The sequence below is a fragment of the Catharus ustulatus genome, chromosome 9 (assembly GCF_009819885.2).
Source record: "Catharus ustulatus isolate bCatUst1 chromosome 9, bCatUst1.pri.v2, whole genome shotgun sequence".
Taxonomy (NCBI): domain Eukaryota; kingdom Metazoa; phylum Chordata; class Aves; order Passeriformes; family Turdidae; genus Catharus; species Catharus ustulatus.
In genome coordinates, this window is record NC_046229.1 from 6,888,610 (window position 1) to 6,907,586 (window position 18,977).

General features: G+C 41.3%; 1 protein-coding gene and 1 long non-coding RNA gene across 7 annotated transcripts in view; one reads left to right on the top strand and one right to left on the bottom strand.

Annotated features, from left to right (window-relative positions):
• The window catches only part of RNF11 (ring finger protein 11), a 29,719-nt gene extending 29,323 nt beyond the window's left edge, over window positions 1-396 (bottom strand). The window contains exon 1 of the mRNA XM_033067865.2: window positions 244-396. Within this exon, the coding sequence (XP_032923756.1) occupies window positions 244-366 (123 nt within the window). The 5' untranslated portion in view covers window positions 367-396. The remainder of the gene's footprint in view (window positions 1-243) is intronic.
• Window positions 397-832: 436 nt separating this feature from the next.
• On the top strand, window positions 833-18,269 carry LOC117000313. Of its 6 annotated transcripts, none has more exons than XR_006163030.1 (3): window positions 833-5,978; window positions 10,343-10,456; window positions 18,195-18,269. It is a non-coding gene; the product is annotated as an uncharacterized LOC117000313 (long non-coding RNA). The 6 variants fall into 6 exon arrangements; XR_004418736.1 differs by lacking the exon at window positions 18,195-18,269 and adding an exon at window positions 15,628-18,152; XR_006163029.1 differs by lacking the exons at window positions 10,343-10,456; window positions 18,195-18,269 and adding exons at window positions 6,112-6,191; window positions 6,411-7,061.
• Window positions 18,270-18,977: the final 708 nt, after the last annotated feature.

The following is an 18,977-nucleotide window of genomic DNA, read 5'->3' on the forward strand; positions in this document are numbered from 1 at the left end:
CCCTGTCCTCCGCCCCGCCGGCGGCACCGCGCCTGCCGCCCGCCCGGAGCGCCGGCACCGGCCGAGACAAAGCGGCTTCCCCCGCGCTACGTGCGGGCGGAAAGGGAGAGGTTCGGGCCGCCCAGCGCCGGAGCGGCGGCGGGGAGGCGGCGGCCCCCGGGGCGCTGCGGGCCGGCCCCCGGGCGAGCGGCCCCGCGACCCCCGCCAGCCCCGGCGGGGCCCCGCTGCCGCCCCCTCCCCTACCTGATATGGCGGCGGCGGCTCCTGATCCGGCTCAGCCCCGTCTCCGTAGCTAGCTCTGTCCGACTGGGACTCGTGGAGCAGCGAGATGTCATCCGAGGTGGGGGACTTGAGGCAGTTCCCCATCTTCCCGGGGGGAGCGCGGCCCCCCCCTCCGCCTCCTCCCGCTCCGGCGGCGGATCCGCGCCCTCAGCCTCCCCGCCGCAGCGCGCAGCCCGCAGCCGCCCCGCCGGGGAGGCTCATGCCAGCCCCGGCCCTAAGCGGCTTAGCAGCAGCAGCCCGGCCGCCTCCCGCTCCGCTCCGCAGCCGCCCCGACCCCCGAGCCAGGGGGGCGGCAGGACGGGCCTCCCACCCCCCGTGGGGCAGCGGGCTCCGGTGGGTCCGCCCGCCCCGCGGCTGCCCGGCGCGGTTCTGCTTCCCGGTCACCAGCTCCCTGCGCACTGGGCTTTGTCGCACGGGCCGCCCTGGCTCCTCCTCTCACCCCTCCCCGCCGGGCCCGGGGAAGCAGCCGCGGGGCCCCGCTGAGCTCCGCGCCCCCCGGCCCCGCCGCGGGGACAGCCCTGCCCGCCCCCGGCGGGATGAGGCGGGACAGGACGGGCTGGGGGACCCAGCCGCCTGCCGGGCTCCCCCGGCCCCAAAATGGTGGGAGCCGCTTCGCCCCGCCCCCGAGCGCGGTGTTTGTTTGTGTTCCGGGCATGGCGGAGCCCGCGGCCGCTCGGGCCCGGCGGGGCGGGACGGGACAGGAGGCAGCGGGGACCCCCCGCACCACCCGGCCCACACCGGCCGAGGGGCCTGTGCGGGGCCCAGCCACCTTCCGAGGGGTCCCCTGGGCGGGTCCCCAGGCAGGGAAGGGGTGCCCTGTGCTGGTCCCTGACGTGACCCGAGGGGCACAGGGCTGTGAACCCCAGAGTAGAGCAAAATCAGTAACAGGCACTTCGGTTTTGCGTTTCTAAAGGTTGTTTTATGCGATAAGCAGGTGCTCTAATAAGCTATATATTTAGCTGCTTTCTTTTTTTCCTTCATAAACACATATTCATATTTGGATATAAGTATAGGTAAGTACTGATAATGCAAACTTGAAGTTAATGCCCCTGTATTGGTATGCCAGCACTGACCCACACAGAGGGGAATATACCATGGTCCTACTGGTGTTCTTTGGTTCCTCAAAATCTGTGCTTGGCCTTCAGATTCACACCGTGGAAAATACTTTAAAATCCAGGTTTTAAAGTGAAGGTTTTTTTCCCAGTGAAGCAAGTGTGGTGCAGATGAGAGCAGCTGCAAAGTCCAGCCTGCAAAGCAGTACAGCGTGGCTGCTGCTTATCGCCAAGCTCTCTGCTGATACAGCTTTGCACCAGAGCTCCCGTTCTGGGCCAGACTATCTCCAGACCTGTTGTTCACAGTGACGTGTTTGGCTCCACAACCTTTGCTGGTGGACCTCAGTCTGGGATCAGACATTTTGCTGATTATCTTTGTGCGTTCGTTCTTGGAGATTTCATTTTATTACTGTTTAGGTTGGTTTGTTTTGCTGCTTATCAATGGGTAAGTTAAACAAGCCTGGTGTAAAGCCTGTGATTGCTGCCATTTATGGTGTTCTAACACGGTTTCAGACTTTTCAAGGAAACTGAAACTAAAAATGGGGCAGGACTGTGAGAGTTGCTCAAGATAGAGAGGCTTTGCAATGGTGCACTGTAAATAATGACTGCTGTACATGGCTTGCTCATTTGGGTGTTTATCCTATGAGTCTGTTGCCTTGGTTTAGCAGAATTAGGCAAGCAATTGTTGGAGGAGATCCAGTGAGCCACTGCCTCACCCAGTCATGGTTTCAAGGTTAAGGCAATGTCAGAGCTGCCTGCTGTGAGAACCTGGTGATGAAACTCAGCATTGTCACTGGTGTTTTCAGTGGTGCAGTGGCACCATTGGGAATGAGGTTATGGGCAACTAGGAAGACTTATTTATTCAGCTGGGAGCTCGTGTTTTGTTTTCTCTGTGAGGTTCAGGCCTGTCGTTGATGTAGTTCAGTGAAAACCAGAGGTCACACTGTGCCTTGGTGTGAGGCTGTGATCAGCTTGTGATCCTCTACAGTGAGGAGGTCCTATGGAAACCTGGGGTGCCTCCCTGGTGGCTTGCATGCCAAAACAGCCTTTCTTTGGAAACCAGAGTGCAAACTGGTCTCATTCTGATATGCAGTCTGGGCATGGGTAGGATTTCCCCTGCGTCTCATGGTATAGATGTTACATTTATTTACCTTGAGGCAGATGTCCAGAAGGAATAGGTACTAAGCCCAGTTAAAACTTTCCCCTTAAGAGGTAGAGAATGCTCCAAATCTGGGCATGTTTTGAAAAATGCAGACTTGTCAAGTGCCAGAAGAGATCTGCTTTTCATGATGAACTCACTGAGACCAAAGAGGAAGCAGAGGTTCATGTTTGGCCTTGCAACAAGACAGAGTGCACCTGTGAGAGCTCTGAAGGGGGAAGAGCTACTGGCAGTCACACCTGGATTCTTTGCAGCAGGGGTGGCTGAAGGTACTGCTTTTCCAGGCCATTCACTCCTGTTATGTCAGAGAGGTCATTAATGGCTTTGCACCACTGGCTCAAAAGTTGTACAAAGGCCCAGGAGATGGAAAATGGAGAATTTTTGTGTTCACAAATGTCTTTTAATACCCTGTGTATGCTGAGGTGTAACTGTGAATCTGCTCCTTTTGCTACCACACTTTTTGCAGGCTGGGGACAAGGAAGCAGAGGGATGGGTCCTCAGAGGCTGTGATTAATGACTGTGGTTTCTTTAGATTTATGGTATGTTTTAACAGAACCATAGGGCAGTTTAACTGATTACTTCAGTTCTCTCTGGTTTTTACTTCCTCTGCTTAGTTTGGGGAACAAGTAATAGTCAGAATGGATTTTCTAGAGCCTTAAAAGACTCCTATAGAGGAAGAAAGATTCATGTAGTGGTTTAGAGCTACACGGTATTTTGCAAATACAAAAATTTGTGTCAGACTAATAACAAGACAGAACTGGCAATGTAAGTCAATGAAACTTTTTCTTACTTGTAGACATTTAGTTGGCTGTAATCTGTTGTCAGAATGGAAATGGGGATGTTCTGAAGTTTGCCAGTGTACAGATTTCATGTTCTGGTACACCTCGATACAACGTCGTACACGGGTCTGTCCTCACCAGCTTCTGGCAGCTAGCATCTTCTGAGTGAAATCTATCTTTTAAAAAATAATAGACATTCAAGAAAAGGAGTGTTAAACTATGCAGACAAAATTTAAGTTTTATTTTACAGGCTTTTGGTATGAGGGGAGGCAGGTGACATATTGATGTATTCTTAAGGCTCATATGAGGTAGCCAGAGATGATGAACTTTTTACTGGAAAAAATCTGTTTTCTTTTGAGTTAAAAATCTAAAATCCACTGAGGACATAAAAAGTCCTTTCTTGTTAAGAGTTCCTCTGCAAAATTGATGTCCTAAATTGCCTAATTTTTGGATGAAAGACCCTTTGATAACACCATTTTACGTGATCCATGCTCATGCTTTGTTGGATGACATTTTGGATATGTTTAATATGTCATGCTTAACAAAAGTTTTTGAAAGACCTTTTCCTCAACATGGAAAAGTTTTTTCACTTCCTTTTCTTACATCAAGCTTATTTTCCCAACACTTATCATCTCTCATGTCTTATCTTTCTTTTGGATAAAATTGTTTTCCCAATTCCTACACAGAAGCCCAGTTGACTTCTGAGTGCAATCTTTCCATGCCATGGTACCCAGAGGTTCAGAGATAACTCTGTTTGCTCAGGTAATGTTGGTGAACACAATGCAATTTTAAAACCTTTTTCTGGAAGGAAAAAAAACAGAAAAAAAAGACTTTGTATACCTCTGGAGAATGGAAGTAAATTACATTCTTCTATTATGTATGTGAATCTGATTACAGGAATGGTGGAATTAATTTATCTGGTTATAAAGAACATGGCATTTTCTAAAATGCACAGGATTATTTTTGGTTTTGTTGATTTTAGCTGAAACATAGACGTTTTTCAGTGTATATTACAGCTGCATATTGCTTTCTGAGACAGAGTGAATGCAGCACTAGAAAGCAATTATGGAACTAATATATTTCCCTGAAATGTACTTTGTGATGCAGGATTTTACTCATGTTTCTAAAAATTACTTAAACTTCAGCCTAAATAATCCTGGTATCACAAATATGCCACTTACATCAATTTATCCCAAAGATACCATCTTGGTAAGGAGAAGTATTCCATTACTGGCAAGAATAACTTGCCTTCCGTAATAACAGTTTTCCCCAGGTCCAAAATGGTTTTTTTTCAGTGAGGAGTGTTATTCCTGCCTATTCTGTGCACTGGGACACCTGCACTGTGAGCCACAAAGAGCAGAAAGAACATGAATTTTGGCACTAAAACGCCCAAGCAACAAAGCAGACAGTCATCATACAAAAGTAACCTCTTCAAACAAACCCTCTGTCACCCAGCTTCCTGGTGAATTTTGTGTAGGAATATATTTTCCTTTTTCTCCTTGTACCACATGTTGCCACAGTCTCAACTTCAAGGATGATCAGAGACCTGTAAAATATGATCTAAGGGGAAAGATTGAAAGAATTGGGGTTGTTTAGTCTGAAGAAAAGGAAGATGTTGGGAAAAATGATAATGATCTTTCAAAATGTAAAATGTGTCTCTGCAGAGAGAAGGAATAAGTTTTTCTTTGTGTTCAGTGGGTCTAGGGCAAGAGGTGATAGACTTGGAGATTTAAAGTGGACCTTAGGAAATTATTCCAAACTGCAGATGTAGTTTGGCGCTGAAAATGATTATCTGGGAATCTCATTTGCTGAAGGCTTTGAAAGGCGGATTAGGTCACATGTCTCAGGAATGGTTTTAGTTGCAGTAGATTATGTGGAGATAACCCCAAAAGGTTCCTGGCTGGTTTATGGTGTTTTGTTTCTCTCAGGTGATTTACAGCAGATGCTTTGCTATTGTGTTATTTTATATCCTCAGAAAATGCCGGGAAGAAAAGCTATCAGTAGGTGCAAAACGGGGTAAGTAGAATGGGTGGGGACTTTCCCAATAGCAGAATACTAAGAAATCACAGTTCCTGCAGGAAAGGTGGTGTGTATGAGCAGAGTGTAACATGCTCACATGTCATCCTGACAGGCTTTGGGACACAAGTATTGGGCTGGCTTTCAGCAAGTGCTGGTTAATCAATACACAGAAATCTCTGTTCTAAATTTTAATTTGAAGTTTTAATTGAAGCTTCGCTTTTTGCTGTGTTCAAGTGTTTCCTGAATTTTGCAAGGAGTGAACTCCATCCACATTTCACCAGTAGCCAGTTTGTTAGATTTTTTGTTCTTCCAGTTCTCTGCAACAGTAAAGTAGTATCCAAAATGCTTGTAATTCTTTGAAACAGAGTTGAGGAATTGTTTGTTCTACTTAAATATGCATTCTGCTGCAAAATTTAAAGCACCTTTTGTTCACCTTCTCTATAGTCTTCCTGTTTTTCTGAATTTCACTATTCTTCCTGTAGCCTAAAATCTCTGTTCTCTTCCTGTAGGTAACTGTAGGTGTTCTGCAATAACAGAGTGATAAATTGACACTTGAATAGATTCATGAGAACCTAGGGAGTGTGACCTGTCAGACAGCTCTGCCCAAGTCCAAGATCACCTCTGTCTTTGTCATTCCTTGACAGAAAACTGATTAAACTCTTTCTGGATACTGAATGATGGCTGCAGGTACTGTGTTCTAGTCCCATGCTGCTTCAAAAAATTTCCTATGATTGCTGTAAGTCAAACTCTTTATTATGTGTTGTGTTTGTATTGTTAAAGCAATTTTAGATATCTGAAAACTTACAATGCTTTGTTTCAGTTTTTCCTTAGGGATCATGATTTGTAAATCTCTGAGATGTTTCACTGTCCTCCAGCCTCCTTCTTTGGTCCACTTTTCCAGTAAACATGGCACCCCAAGGTGCACAGAGTGATCCAGCTGAAATATCAGTATTTAATAAAGAGAAAATTATTTAGTGTGTGCAAAAATGCCATTGATCCAATTTAGTGTCTTCCTTTTTCCTAGCACATAATTTCCTGCAGTTTGTAGCTCCTGTCACTCCCTATCCTTCTCCATGTAATTCCTGCCTACTCAGATTTTCTTATTTTATGCTTCTGCAGATGATTATTCTGAAGGGTACTATTTTGCACTTCCTGTTGAAACTCTGGTCTGTGACAGCTTAGCTGGCTGATTTGCAGCAGACAAGTTACTGGAGACTGAACAGAAGGAATGTGAGAAGGAACCATTGAAGATTTTGTACTAAAAGTATGAGGTGGTTGTGAATGACTGCCCTTGGGAAATTCACTTTATCCTCTGGCCAGAAATGTTTCATCATTTAGTTTTACTTTTTGATTAGTCTGTGTTTGTACAGCCTCCTCTTGGAGGGACAGGCTGGAAATTTGTACCAGTATTTGCTTTTGCATGCTCAAACACTATTGTGTTTTCTGATAAAAAAATCTAGAAAACAACTATATCATGCAGAAAAGAGAAGTTACCATAAATTAAGCCTCTAACAGCATGAAAAGGAATACAATAAGGTAATTGTACAATTCTTTAGTCTGTTCTGATTTTGGTTGTGTGGAGATTCCTATAAGACATTAAAATCCTGCTTGTTTACTTACATGACAAAAGAGGAAAGAGGCCAGGTTTTTTTAGCAGAACATACTGTTTAAACAAACACCACAGTGAAACAAGACAGCTAAAGATACTTTAAATCTGTTCTTTTTTTAATGTAACTTTTGTGTCTAAGAATAAATTATTTTTCTTTTCATTTACTGTGAAGTGCATGCCTACAGTTACTTTTTGTAACAGCAAACTGTTCCCTCTTTCAGTTAAGTTTACAAAAATTGCACACTGTGTGGAGCTACTTTTTATTTGGAGGTATTATCTTAGCAGTGGACTTGCATGCTGCCTCAGAAACTCTGAAGGCTGCATATTGACTTAGAAAATGTCTCAAAAACCACAGGCACTTCATGTTGTGTTTTGGTCTCTGTGCTGTTCCACAAATACTCATTTAGACTTAGGGGACTGCAAGAATCTGCAAGACACGGGGTGATTGCAATGGTGCATTTTGCCTCTGGCTTACCAGCTGTACACCAGCACAGTGCAAGGGTTAAGGACAAGATAAAATCACTTGCTGCTGTTTTGATTTCCTGAGGAGTTGTTGTTTTTACATGAGAAATGAGGAATGCAGTGAGGACAATTCCTGTGCCAAAATTTCAAAGTATGTTCTTGTCAACTGTGGTGCCATTCATAGGTCTTACATCAGAATCTTAAATTTGGATGTGAAGATCTCTGTTGTAGAAGCCCCATCTTGTGGACAAGCAATCAATGACTACTTCAGCACAACTGAAATTTGAAATGCTTGGAAAATCTGAAGATATTTTGGTAGTTTTTTCAACAAACTGGAGAGTCTTCATATTTCTGCACAATATGGAAACTTCATTCATGTGTAGAAATCAGCATGTGCCTTTCAAAGACTATTTCCACAGGAAGAAACTGTGAATTGCAGAGAGGTATTAACACTGGGGTGGAAACAAGGATGGTGCCCTCAGAACCCTGTTTTAAGTCCAAGTTAGCTAGAACACAAGCCTGAATCCTGCCTTGAATTCCCAAAATAAGGCCCTGTAGCACTTGGATAGTACAAATGAATCTTTGAGTGGCAAAATCATATAAGGGCAGAAGGACATCCTTTGAAAAAGTTGCTAAGAGAGAAAGAATAGCGAAGTATACATGAAAACTGAATCTGGAAACTTTGGAAATATCCTGAAGGAGATTGTTTCAGCACCTCAATGAGTTAACACAGTAAGAAGAGTGTTAAGAAGGTAAAAAGAGTGAAAACAAGCCTGTGATAAAAGCTATTTTCAAGTTTCAATAGGCCATTGGTAGGATATATTAGATATATTCTATTAAATGGAGTAATATATAGATATAATTAGAATGGCTTTTTGTTGCTCTGAAGAAATTGGGTTGCTCTATGATAGTTTTTTGTTCCTTCCGTATGAAGAAAGTAGGAAACTTCATGAGAGTTTTCCATGTAGTAATTAAGGCTGTAATGAAGGAGCCAGAAAATGTGGCGACATCTAGGGAAAGGTTGGCAGAAGTGCCTCCAACTTAAACTGTAGCCACTTCTTTTTTCGAAAGGTGGTGAATCCAGGGAAAGTTTTGTTGGAGTGGTTTATTTGAAAGGGATGCCAAGAGTAAAGAAGATTGTGGCATGTGGAGAGAGAGCCACTGCAGCCCCTTTGGTGGGGGGAGGACAGGGGTTGCTATTCCTACACGTGGATGTCTGACTGAGCAAGGGGATTAACAGAAGCACAAGTTCAGGATCTGGACATTGCAAAGCCAGGAAATAATTTCTTAGTCTTTACCAATACTAGTCTGGATGAAATCTTCACTTTTAAGACACACCAGCTGCAATACATTTTGCTATTTAAAATTACCTTTAAAAGTAAGTGTACATCTGTCACTTTGCAGTTTAAAATAATTGTTTCTTTCATCTTGAATTGAAATAGATTTGCATCATTCTGTAGTTTGGGAATTTCATAAATAGCTCATTTGTAATATATATAGATCTGAAAAAGTCACCTTTCTTAATAAGCTAACAGACACAACTATAAATGCACATTATCACTATATTACTAAAATTTCGCAGAAATATCTGACTCCTTTTACTTTTCATATGTTTTTTGGAATAGAATTCTGCATTTTTGAAGGGCATCTTTGATGAATTGTCTGAACCAGTGCAATACCTTCGAGTAAAATATATATTCCAAATTTTTACCTCAGTCTTCTCATTAAAGAAGAGAGTATTAAAACTTTAGCTTTATACAGGACTACAGTTTTTACCTGAGAGCAAATTCAGCTGGAACCAGCATGTGCAATCAAAATCTTTCTTAGTGTGAAGTGAAACCATGAAAGGATCTTTGCTTTCTGTGGAAGTTGTTTCTTCCTCAGGAGGCAGGGAACAGCAGATGCTGCTTCACCCCTCAAGGGAAGAGCAGATGAAGTGGGAGCAGCTACTTAGAATTCCCTGCACTTAATAATAAAGCATCAACAGTTCAGCAAGAGGAGTACAGACAGATAATAGTATGGTGTAGAGGAACTGTAGCCTAGGAAAATAAAATGAAGATGTAAAGCTTGTCATAAAAGGGTATTGGAAAGCAAGGATTTATTCCAGTGGTGTCAAGGGAGGAAATAAAGGCTGCTCAATCCCTGCTCCACCAGGTGAGTTCACTGTAGTACAGAGGAAGGACAGGTCCTGGTATAAAGGACAGGCCATTGCCTTATTCTGAGCAGAAGGCTCTAGAAGTAATTATTGATAAATGCAAAGTCTCTGAAGGAGTAGAAGAAAGGGGCATCATTCAGTGACATTTCTTGGATTGGATTGTGATATAAATTACAGGTGATGGTTTGTGCCCATATGAGAAGGGAACTGATCACATCAAGAGGAGCAATTTGTTGTACCTTCCCTGCTTAGTTACACTGAAATGTTCAGTTACAGAGGGTGCATTGCTGAAAGTTGCAGAGTAGTATTTATCTCTCATACTAAGAGTTTTTTGTGAGAAAATATAGCAGAACTGGAAACTCAAAGTTTAAATGTAAACCTGCAGTAATCCACTGTCAGAATTGTGTAGGTGTATAAAATTGATTTCAAAGGGAATGAAGAGGTGTGACTTGTGAATTGCTACTTTTTAAAGACAAAAAATTAGTTCACATGTAGGTCATGTTAAAAAAAGAAAGTAACTTTTCATCCTTATCTCTTTATTATGCACATTTTTATAGATTTTTTTTGGTTGCCTGTAGCCTTTCTGCTATTTTAAATATTTTCAAAGTTTTATTGAGATAAAAATGTTAAAAGATGTAATAATACTGATATATCAAGTGATTTAGCATTAAAAAAAGATTTTCAGTGGCTATTTGAAAGCAAGACTTGATGTGTTATGTCAGTACAAAACTAAATCTATGCAGTTGAACCTTGAGCACTTGTGTTTATAGTGTATAAAAGTGTTCTTTTAAAGCTGTCTCCGTCTTGTGTCCCTTCCTTTTCCAGCCCAGTCCCTTTGTCCAGAGCTGTGCCACATTGCTGTAACCCCATTGCAGCAGTCACCACCACAGCATCCACTTCCCCAGGGATGGATCCTGGTCCCTGTGCCATATCAGCCAGGTGAGGAGAAGGACAGGCCCCTGCCATCACCAAGGACAGCCCAAATCTCTCCTGAGCCTGGTCCAAAAAGGTTCAGTGATTTACAGTTCGTTATGGCAAGACACTTCTTCTATTGTCGTGAACATTTTAAAATGTTATCACACAATAATTGCTATCACAACTTTGAATTCTGTGTTTCTGTTTCAAATTTTCCTCAGTTCAATCAGAACCAAAAGTTAATGCCCGTTGGCTAATTTCCAGTGCATGCCTCCACAGAACAACTGCTGCCTTTAACTGGTGGAGAGATCAAGGCTTGAACTGACAAAAGACATCTGTATTTTGGAAAACAAATTAATGTTTATGTTTTAATTTATAAGTTCCTGGCTCTTTTATGGTTCCTGTTTTTCAAGTAATGTCTCTTTGGATCTCCAGCTGATGGAGAGTCAAAATGGAAAAGACCCGTGAGAGAATTATCACAATAGAACATCTGGTCTGCATTGGAAAAAGCTGAGAAAGATATTCAACATCTCTGAGGCTGAGGAAGCCATGAGGCACTTTGAAAGTCAGTCCATGAAAAATTGTGCAGGTTGTGACCACCTGGGCCAATCTAGTGTTGTTTTGGGAAGAGCTACTCTGCTCATGAGCATCTGAATTTTAATCTCCCTTAAGGATGGATATGTGAGAGCTGGGAGCAGTATGAAAGGTGTTTACTTTCCATAATGTTAATCTGAGTCCCAGCATTGTCCTAATTATATTGTGGGTTTTTGCCAGTCTCACAGATTTCTTTTGAGCATGTATGCTGGAGTGAAAGGGCTTTCCCAAGGCTTTTGGCATAGCTTTACAGGAAAGTGGATGGAAAGGACTTAGTGTATTTTTGGAAGAATGTTTTGCATCCTGCTTTAAACTATTCCAGAAGGTAAAAGGACATTAGCTAGACTGTGTGTTGGCTCATGTATTGCTATGTCACTGATGGCAAGGAGTTTTAGTCCTGTTTTCTGCAGTCACAGACTGTAAGAAATGCAAAGAATTCATGGAGCAACCAGGGCAGTGAAGGTACCCCTGGATTCAGAGGGAACAAACTCCAATCACCACGTGGAACTTTGGTCCTTTAAGTCTTTATAGCTCATGCAGAGCAGAAACAATTTGACATGTATAACAAGAAACATTGCAAATTGTTTGCCAAACAAAGACTTATACTGCAGATGGAAGAACTGATGAAAATTGTTTATAGATGGGGAACTAAATGTAGATTTTTCAAGAACAAGGTTGTTGTCTTCCTTGCCAAGACAAACAAATCTGATAGACCGTCTCATTGCTTCAGGCTGCCTGAGGACCCACTGCAAAGCCTATGTACCTTTTTCCACAAAAAATTTGTGTGTTGTCAATACATAAGTGTATTGTCCACAGTTACTCTGTGGCAGCTGCAGAGGAAGTGGAAGGTTCTCAGAAATACATTAGGGAGAACTGGATTTTTGGCTTCTGAAACAGTGTGGAGTGCTTTTGGAAACTGTGGAAGTTTGTAAGCTGGATGTTACTGCTACAAAAGGTTATCTGTGTGTTAAACGTAATAGTAATTAATCTACTATCTTCAGATCTTAACACTAACAACACAATGAAATTGAGAATTCCTATATTCTAGAATTGCACTTTCCAAGATGCCTTCATTCCCATGAACATACCCTGGTCTGCACTTAGAGATTTGCAGTGTTACCTTTAGAAATCTGTGCACAGATGTTTCTACAAAGCACTGTGTAATCATCCCGAACAACTGGTTTCAATGGGCCACTTATTTAGGAAATCATGTAATGAGAACATAAATACAATCCCTGATACTGACATAAAACATGTATTAGCAAAATAATATCGTTTGTATTTCCCTGATACAGAGCAGACCCTGGAAATACATAACTCATAATGTCCTTAAAATTCTGTTAAACCTGTAAACATCTGTATTGGCAGAGAGGCCCAGCAGCATGCTGGCTGCATTAGGAGGAGCATTGCTAGGAAGTCAAAGGTGATCATTCCCCTTTGCCCAGCACTGGTGAGACTTCAGTGGGAGTGCTGTGCCCAGTTCTGAGCTCCCCACAGCAGCAGGACATGGACATGCTGGAGGGAGGGCAGGAAAGGGCAGTGAGGATGGGTAAGAGGAGCATCTGTCCTGTGGCTGCCCAGGGAGGTGTTGATGTCATTGAAGAAACTCCAAACTCAGCTAAGCAAGGTCCTGAGCACCCTGCCCTGGGTGATCCAGCTTTGAGCTGGGCTTGGACTGAGTGATCTCCAGAGATGCTTCCAGACTGGGAATATTTGAGGCAGTTTGCTTGTGTCCTGTCAGCATTTTAGCTGCAGCTCTACTGTGGAGGAATCCTAAGGAGAGCAAAGGCTGTGACCCTAGAAATTCATCCAGATGGCTGAGGCCCAGAAAAGGCATAATGGGAGCTGCTAAGTATTCTGAATGTCTCATCAGAGTGATATTTCACTTGAAAATACAAAATAGAAATTACTTGGGTCTTAATGACACTGAATACCCATAATGTTCTCTCACTTCAGCTGGACTGCAGATGGTAACAACCTCTCTCTATCAGAACACACTTATTTTAGTTTAATCTTGCTCTGTAAAATCTTAACATGTATTTTACTCTAGAAGTTAACACTTGATGCTTTATGGTGCAGAATTTGCTTGCTGATTTGTTCCACACTTTCTTTCCTCACTAGTACTGATATTAAGAAATTAAAATCTATTTTGACATATTACTTCAGTAATAAGCCCATACTATGTCTCAAGGAGTTGAGAATATCATATTTTGAGCAAGGTGAAATCAAAATATATAATAAAATTGCATATTCTATGGCACTTAGTTTGTAACTATTCTTATAGTACCTTCACAGTAAGAAGGAAGATGAAATTCAGAAAGGGTTTTCATAGTTTTGAAAGGTTTATGTTGAAACAAGGTTTATGTTGAAAGGTAAAGATAATTTTTCTTTTTAAATCAGCTGAATAGTGGTTGGAAGATTCACCTGTGGTTTTTCTTTATGAAAATGCCAAGGAGCTAACTTGCAGTGTTGAGAATTCCCATATCTTACTTCTTTTGAAAATTCTTTGGTTTTTATATTGCCTCTAAGGAAAAAGGAAAGCACACTGGAAAACAAGAAATTGAGCAACATTGCACAAGTAATTAGGAAATAAATAAAGCATTTTATTAAATTTGGGTTTGCATTTCAGCAAGTGAAACAATAAGTAAATAACCTGTTTCTTTATTATCAATGTATGGAGTCACATTGGGTCTGACAGACCAAGGCATAAATGTATAAATAACACCAGTGATAATTGTTAGAGGACATCAAATTTTTCTAGGGATGAGCCCAATTTGAAACCAGAAAATTAAGACTTCAGACAAAAATAATGTATGAAGGTGAAATGTACTTAGTCATTGGTTGCTGTCCCTGCACCACTTTCCCCTGACTTAATGCTTTTACATCTCTGATTCAGTCTCCTCTCCTGTGTGGGATGGGGTTTTTGGTGGGGAGAGTATAACTTTGAATTGACACCTCTAGCAGCAGCTCCTACTGTACTGATTTCCTTTTATAAATGTGTAACCTATTATATCTATCCAAACCTGGCTGAGCTCCAAGTCACCCATTTCTCAGTAATACAGGAAATTAAATCTGATGTCTAATAAGCACAGAGGCTTATGCAACCTTCATTCCCTGTAAAAAGTATTAAATAACATAATAATATTACCTTGTCTTTTGATAGCTAGAGAGTTGTGCACTTAGTTTTTATGTAGACCAAACTGGCTCTGCATTTGGGCATGAAGAGTTTGGGTTTATCCATCCTTTTTTGCAGACTTACTGAATTTCACCTCAAAAATTCTCCTCTTATTAAAGGACCCCCTAAAATGTTCATGTAGGGTTTGGTCCCTTTCTCCCCTTTGTTCCCACAGAGGGCTGTGTCCCCCCTAATCTCATGCTGGGGGTGCTGCTACTTTCTCATTCATTCTCTGTCTCCCAGGATTTTCCAACCTGAGCAGATTTCTGCCTTTTCCATCTCATTTTCTGATAATACCCACCACAGCTCTTTGTCAGTTGGTGCAGCCTTTAAAAATGCAGAAATTCTGACTTTAAGCCATACAGGCTAGCAACATAATTTCAGGGCTTTGTCTCCTGCATGTACCAATTCAATAAGTGGATTTATACTGAATAATTTTAAACTGTTACAGCCCTCTGAAACCATTTCTCTCTTGCTGCTGTAATACATAAAGTGACATAAGGTCACTGATGCTGTGGAAATTGGTTTTGGAGTTGATATGCTAATTCAGCTAGAAATCAGTTCTAGCAGAAAATTATTTTAATCTAGTGCCATGCTACTTTGTTGGCTTTTAGGAAAGAGATAATTAAAATATTCAAGGGAGTTTCAAGTCTGTGGAAAAAATACCATTTTGGAGATTTGAGGTTATTTTTGCCTCACAGTTTATTAACTTCTTTTCTGAAAGCAAATAAGCTGAATGTGATGGATGCAAATGTGACATTTTCACATGTTCAAAAAAAAAAAGAAATAAGATATTTTTTAAAACTGACTTCTGTATAAGAATAAACTTGGTTCAATCTTTTCTGTGTCACTCACCCCATGTTTACAGTAACTGCTCCTGCATTTTGTGGATGAAAACTTCCATGCAGATACATCCAGGGCCATTAATGAGGCTGCATTATGCAACTAATTGCAATGGGGAACAAAATTACATTAATGGTGCCTAAGGAGAAAGAGAATCTCTGCACTCAGTGTGAGTAAGGGATAGCCAGTGCCTTATTTTTTCCAAAACAAATATTTAAGTTAAATTGAAAGCAATAGTTGATCTCTGAGAATAGTCACTTAAGAGTTTGAAAGAGTTTTCAAAACACTGCACTTACACTAAAGAATTTCCAAGGAAAAAAAAACAACAAAACAAACAACAGCAACAACAAAAACCCTGTAAAGTTTGCGGTATGAATATGCCAAAGGAAAAAAAAATTACCGGCATAAACTCTTTCATCTTTTTGAGATAAAGAAGAGAGAAAATAAAAATTAATTTCTAAGAAATATTTTTAAATGGCTGGATTGTAAAAGTAGTGCTATCATTGTCATATTTTAAATTTTTTAAATTTTATAATAAAGAAATAAAATATGACATTTTACTCTCTGTTCTTTCATAAAACAGGTATGATGCTGCTGTTTGCAGAGGAAGGAGCCCAGCTGCAAGAGTAGTGTCTGTTCTAGAGTGAGGGATGAACTCCACTGGAGATAAATTGGCTTCCCTGGCTGCAGTGCTCAGTATTTTATTTTAGCAAGTCTGAGATTGGTCCAAACCTTCATCTCCTCCTGCACTTTATGTTAGTGCAAGTACCAGGTTGTATGTTTTTGAAGAGAGAGGAATAGAAAATGCAATTCAATGTTTTATTTCACGCTCCCCAAGTTTACTGAGACAGACACACCCAGAGTGAGTGTGCTGCACTCAACTTGGAGATCTTGTGTTATAAATTCTGGCTCCCCTGTGCTTTCCTGCTTTGCCCATGGAGCAGATAAGAGAGTTCATAACAGGAACACCCTGTTACCTCAGCTGCAAAAGGTTCTGAGAATCTAATGACCAAGAAAGTGGAATTCAAATTTATTTTTGTTTGGCTTGTGTTTCAGCAAGCATTTAAAAGATCCACCAGTTTATCCTTGTCAGAGATTGGGGTTTTTCTGGCTTAGCTTGGACACCAGTCTCACTGTTGAGTTCACATTTGTGGAGTAGGACCCCAGGTTTTCTCCATGTGTTCAGTATTATGATTTTGGCTTTGCAAGTCTTGTTGCTTGGCATAGGTGTGAAAGTCATGTCTGCATGTACAGCAACAGCAGAATTTGGATGCTGCAATTTAGTCAATTGAGAGGAACAAAGTAGTTTTGAAGGCTGCTTCTCCTCTTGGCTGGCAGAATTGGTAAAAGCTGCAATGACAGCTGAGCACCCTAATGATGGTATTTCTTATACATTTTATTTCATAGGTGGATTTTGAGGAACAGTCTTTAAAATGAAGCTATTTTACTCTCCTTTAGCAAACCATGTGTGACCATAGCTGCTTTTCCAAAATGCCTGATTTTCCTGTTTTTGTCGAGTTCTCACTCCACATAGCAATGTCCACAAGGTGGTGCCGCAGCTAAGAAGTTTGCAAGAAATAAGGGAAAAGTAATTTGAAAATTCTGCTTTTTGTAACTGACTAAAGTATCTGCATCATCAAAGAATTAATAATTATTTCATAAGCCAAATATCACAGGTTTGCAAGCTCTTTTATTAAAACACTTTTGGGAGCAGAGATGGGTCTGTCTGCTGAGCAAGAGCAACATCCATATGCCCGTGACTTCCTAATCCTGTTCAAAAATGAAGAGGCAGCTCAGGGTTTAGCAGACAGGCTGATGAAGAGATGTGTGTTTCCTAGCAGGGTTACCTGTGCCAACACTGGCATGTGTCTTAGGTTTTTTGTTTGGGTCACTTCAGCAGGAATCAGCCTGAATTCTGACAAGCAGAATAGTCCATCCACAACTTCAGCCAAGACAGCTTCCACTTTCCCTAGAGTGGCTATGGCACATCAGACCCTAATTTCCTGAGTTTTTTCTAGAGCCAGGGATAGCCAGGCTCCCTGTCCTGTGCTAATCTACAGCTGACTGTTAATTCCAAAGGGGTGTGAAGTGCTTACAGAGGGACCTGCACAGATACTCAAGTTTATGAGCATCTTTCTAGAAAAGATCAGACTAGAGAAAGTACAAGGCAGTAACAGGGAATGTAAGATACCGAGTGTACCAGCCAGTACAGAAAAGACAATAAAACTTCCAGGACAAAATTGTTTGCATGGATCTGGATGACTGCACTGACTTGTATGTCCCAGAAGAGCTGAAGTGCAGCAGGACTTGGCCATTCCCCTCAGGTGTGTGGCAGCTCTTCAGCTGCCCTTGGCCACATGGTGCTTCTTGCACCCCTGCCCTGCTCCCCTCAGTGACCTCTGCAATCCAGGTGTGCATGCTAGCACAACAAATACTCCCTGTCATCTTCTGCAGTGGACAAATTAAGTTTGAATCATTTATTCACCACATAATTTTGTACCAAAAGCAGCAAGAAGAGGAGATACTTTAAAATACCATTCAGACAAGCAGTGCTTTGACTTGCCTCCAGCTAGAATCTCTCTTTGGTAGGCCTGTATCAGAAAGAGAAAAATAACAGGGTTTGCATAATGTTTCCTCTAAATTATTATTTTATACATTATTTTAAAACATGTTGAAATTCTTCTGGCTTGTAAGAGTCTCAGTGTACCCAGGAAAAATGGTTTATCCCCCAGTTATTAAGTAAAATGAGAGTTAAAAGATTATTGAGTCCAATTCTAAAAGTTGTCAAATTACACACTGACCACCCTTTTTTTTTAAGGGTCATATGTATAAATTATAGTTTAAAGTTGTTTACAGTATTTCAAAACTTTGTACTGGTTTCAACCTCTGTTTGAAAAAGTCAGTGTCTAATCTGAGAACTAACTAAAAATATAAAGTCATGAAAGTTCAAGTAGATTTAATTTCTGAGTCAGTCTGTTGAGTTAGCTTAACTAACTGAATCATGACACTGACATTGTCAGAATATTTTCTGTAAGATTGTTCTGAGTGTATGGCTGCAATGTATCTTGGAATTAAAATATTTCTGGTTTAGGTCAGATTTTGCTTGTTCTTTGACTTTGCAAAATTCTTTCCAAAATGTTTACTTTTCAGATATTTTACACAGGGGAAAAAATGATGCTGTATTCTGAAGGGAGTGAGTGACAGAGTATCAGATCATATATCTCCACAGTGTGAAAACCCCAGGTATGCATTATTTTAGTAATTTAACGATTTAATTGAAATCCTGAACACTCTCCCCTGCAGTATTTGCAACAATTTTGTGCTTAAGTGCTTAAATATTAAGCCTGATTTTCTAGTTTTCCATTTAGGCTGTAATGAACAAAACCTGCTTCAGCTCTATGCCTAAATCTTACTGGGAGGAGGTGACTTGCAGTGTTGTGAGTTAGGAGTCAGGGTGAGCACGGCTCAGAAATCCTCCTGCAGATGCGGGGCGCTCACCGGAAACAATTGAGGATGGCAGTGGTATCCTGCAGGATGTGTGCGACACGCTCAGCGGGGGCTTGATTTACACAGGGCCACATTATAGATTATACATTCTGGTAATTGTGGTATTGTTATTGCTGGGCTGGATCTAAGCACAGGAAGTACATATAAGCACATTTAAAGTGATAACATCCACTCCTGATTAAAAAGCAATATTTTATTCTCGTACATAATACAGCGTTTGCAAGGGAAAATAGATAATTTACTAACTAGTACTTAGCATGACTTTTAGGGGAAAAGCTGATTCATTGTGGGAAGGCCACAACCAGCATTTACAAATAAATCCACTTAAACTTTTGCTGTTAATCACTTTTTTTTTTTTTTCTGTATGGACTGTAATCCAAGATCAGGAAGGAGACTGCATTGCCATCTGAAACACAAGAAAGATCA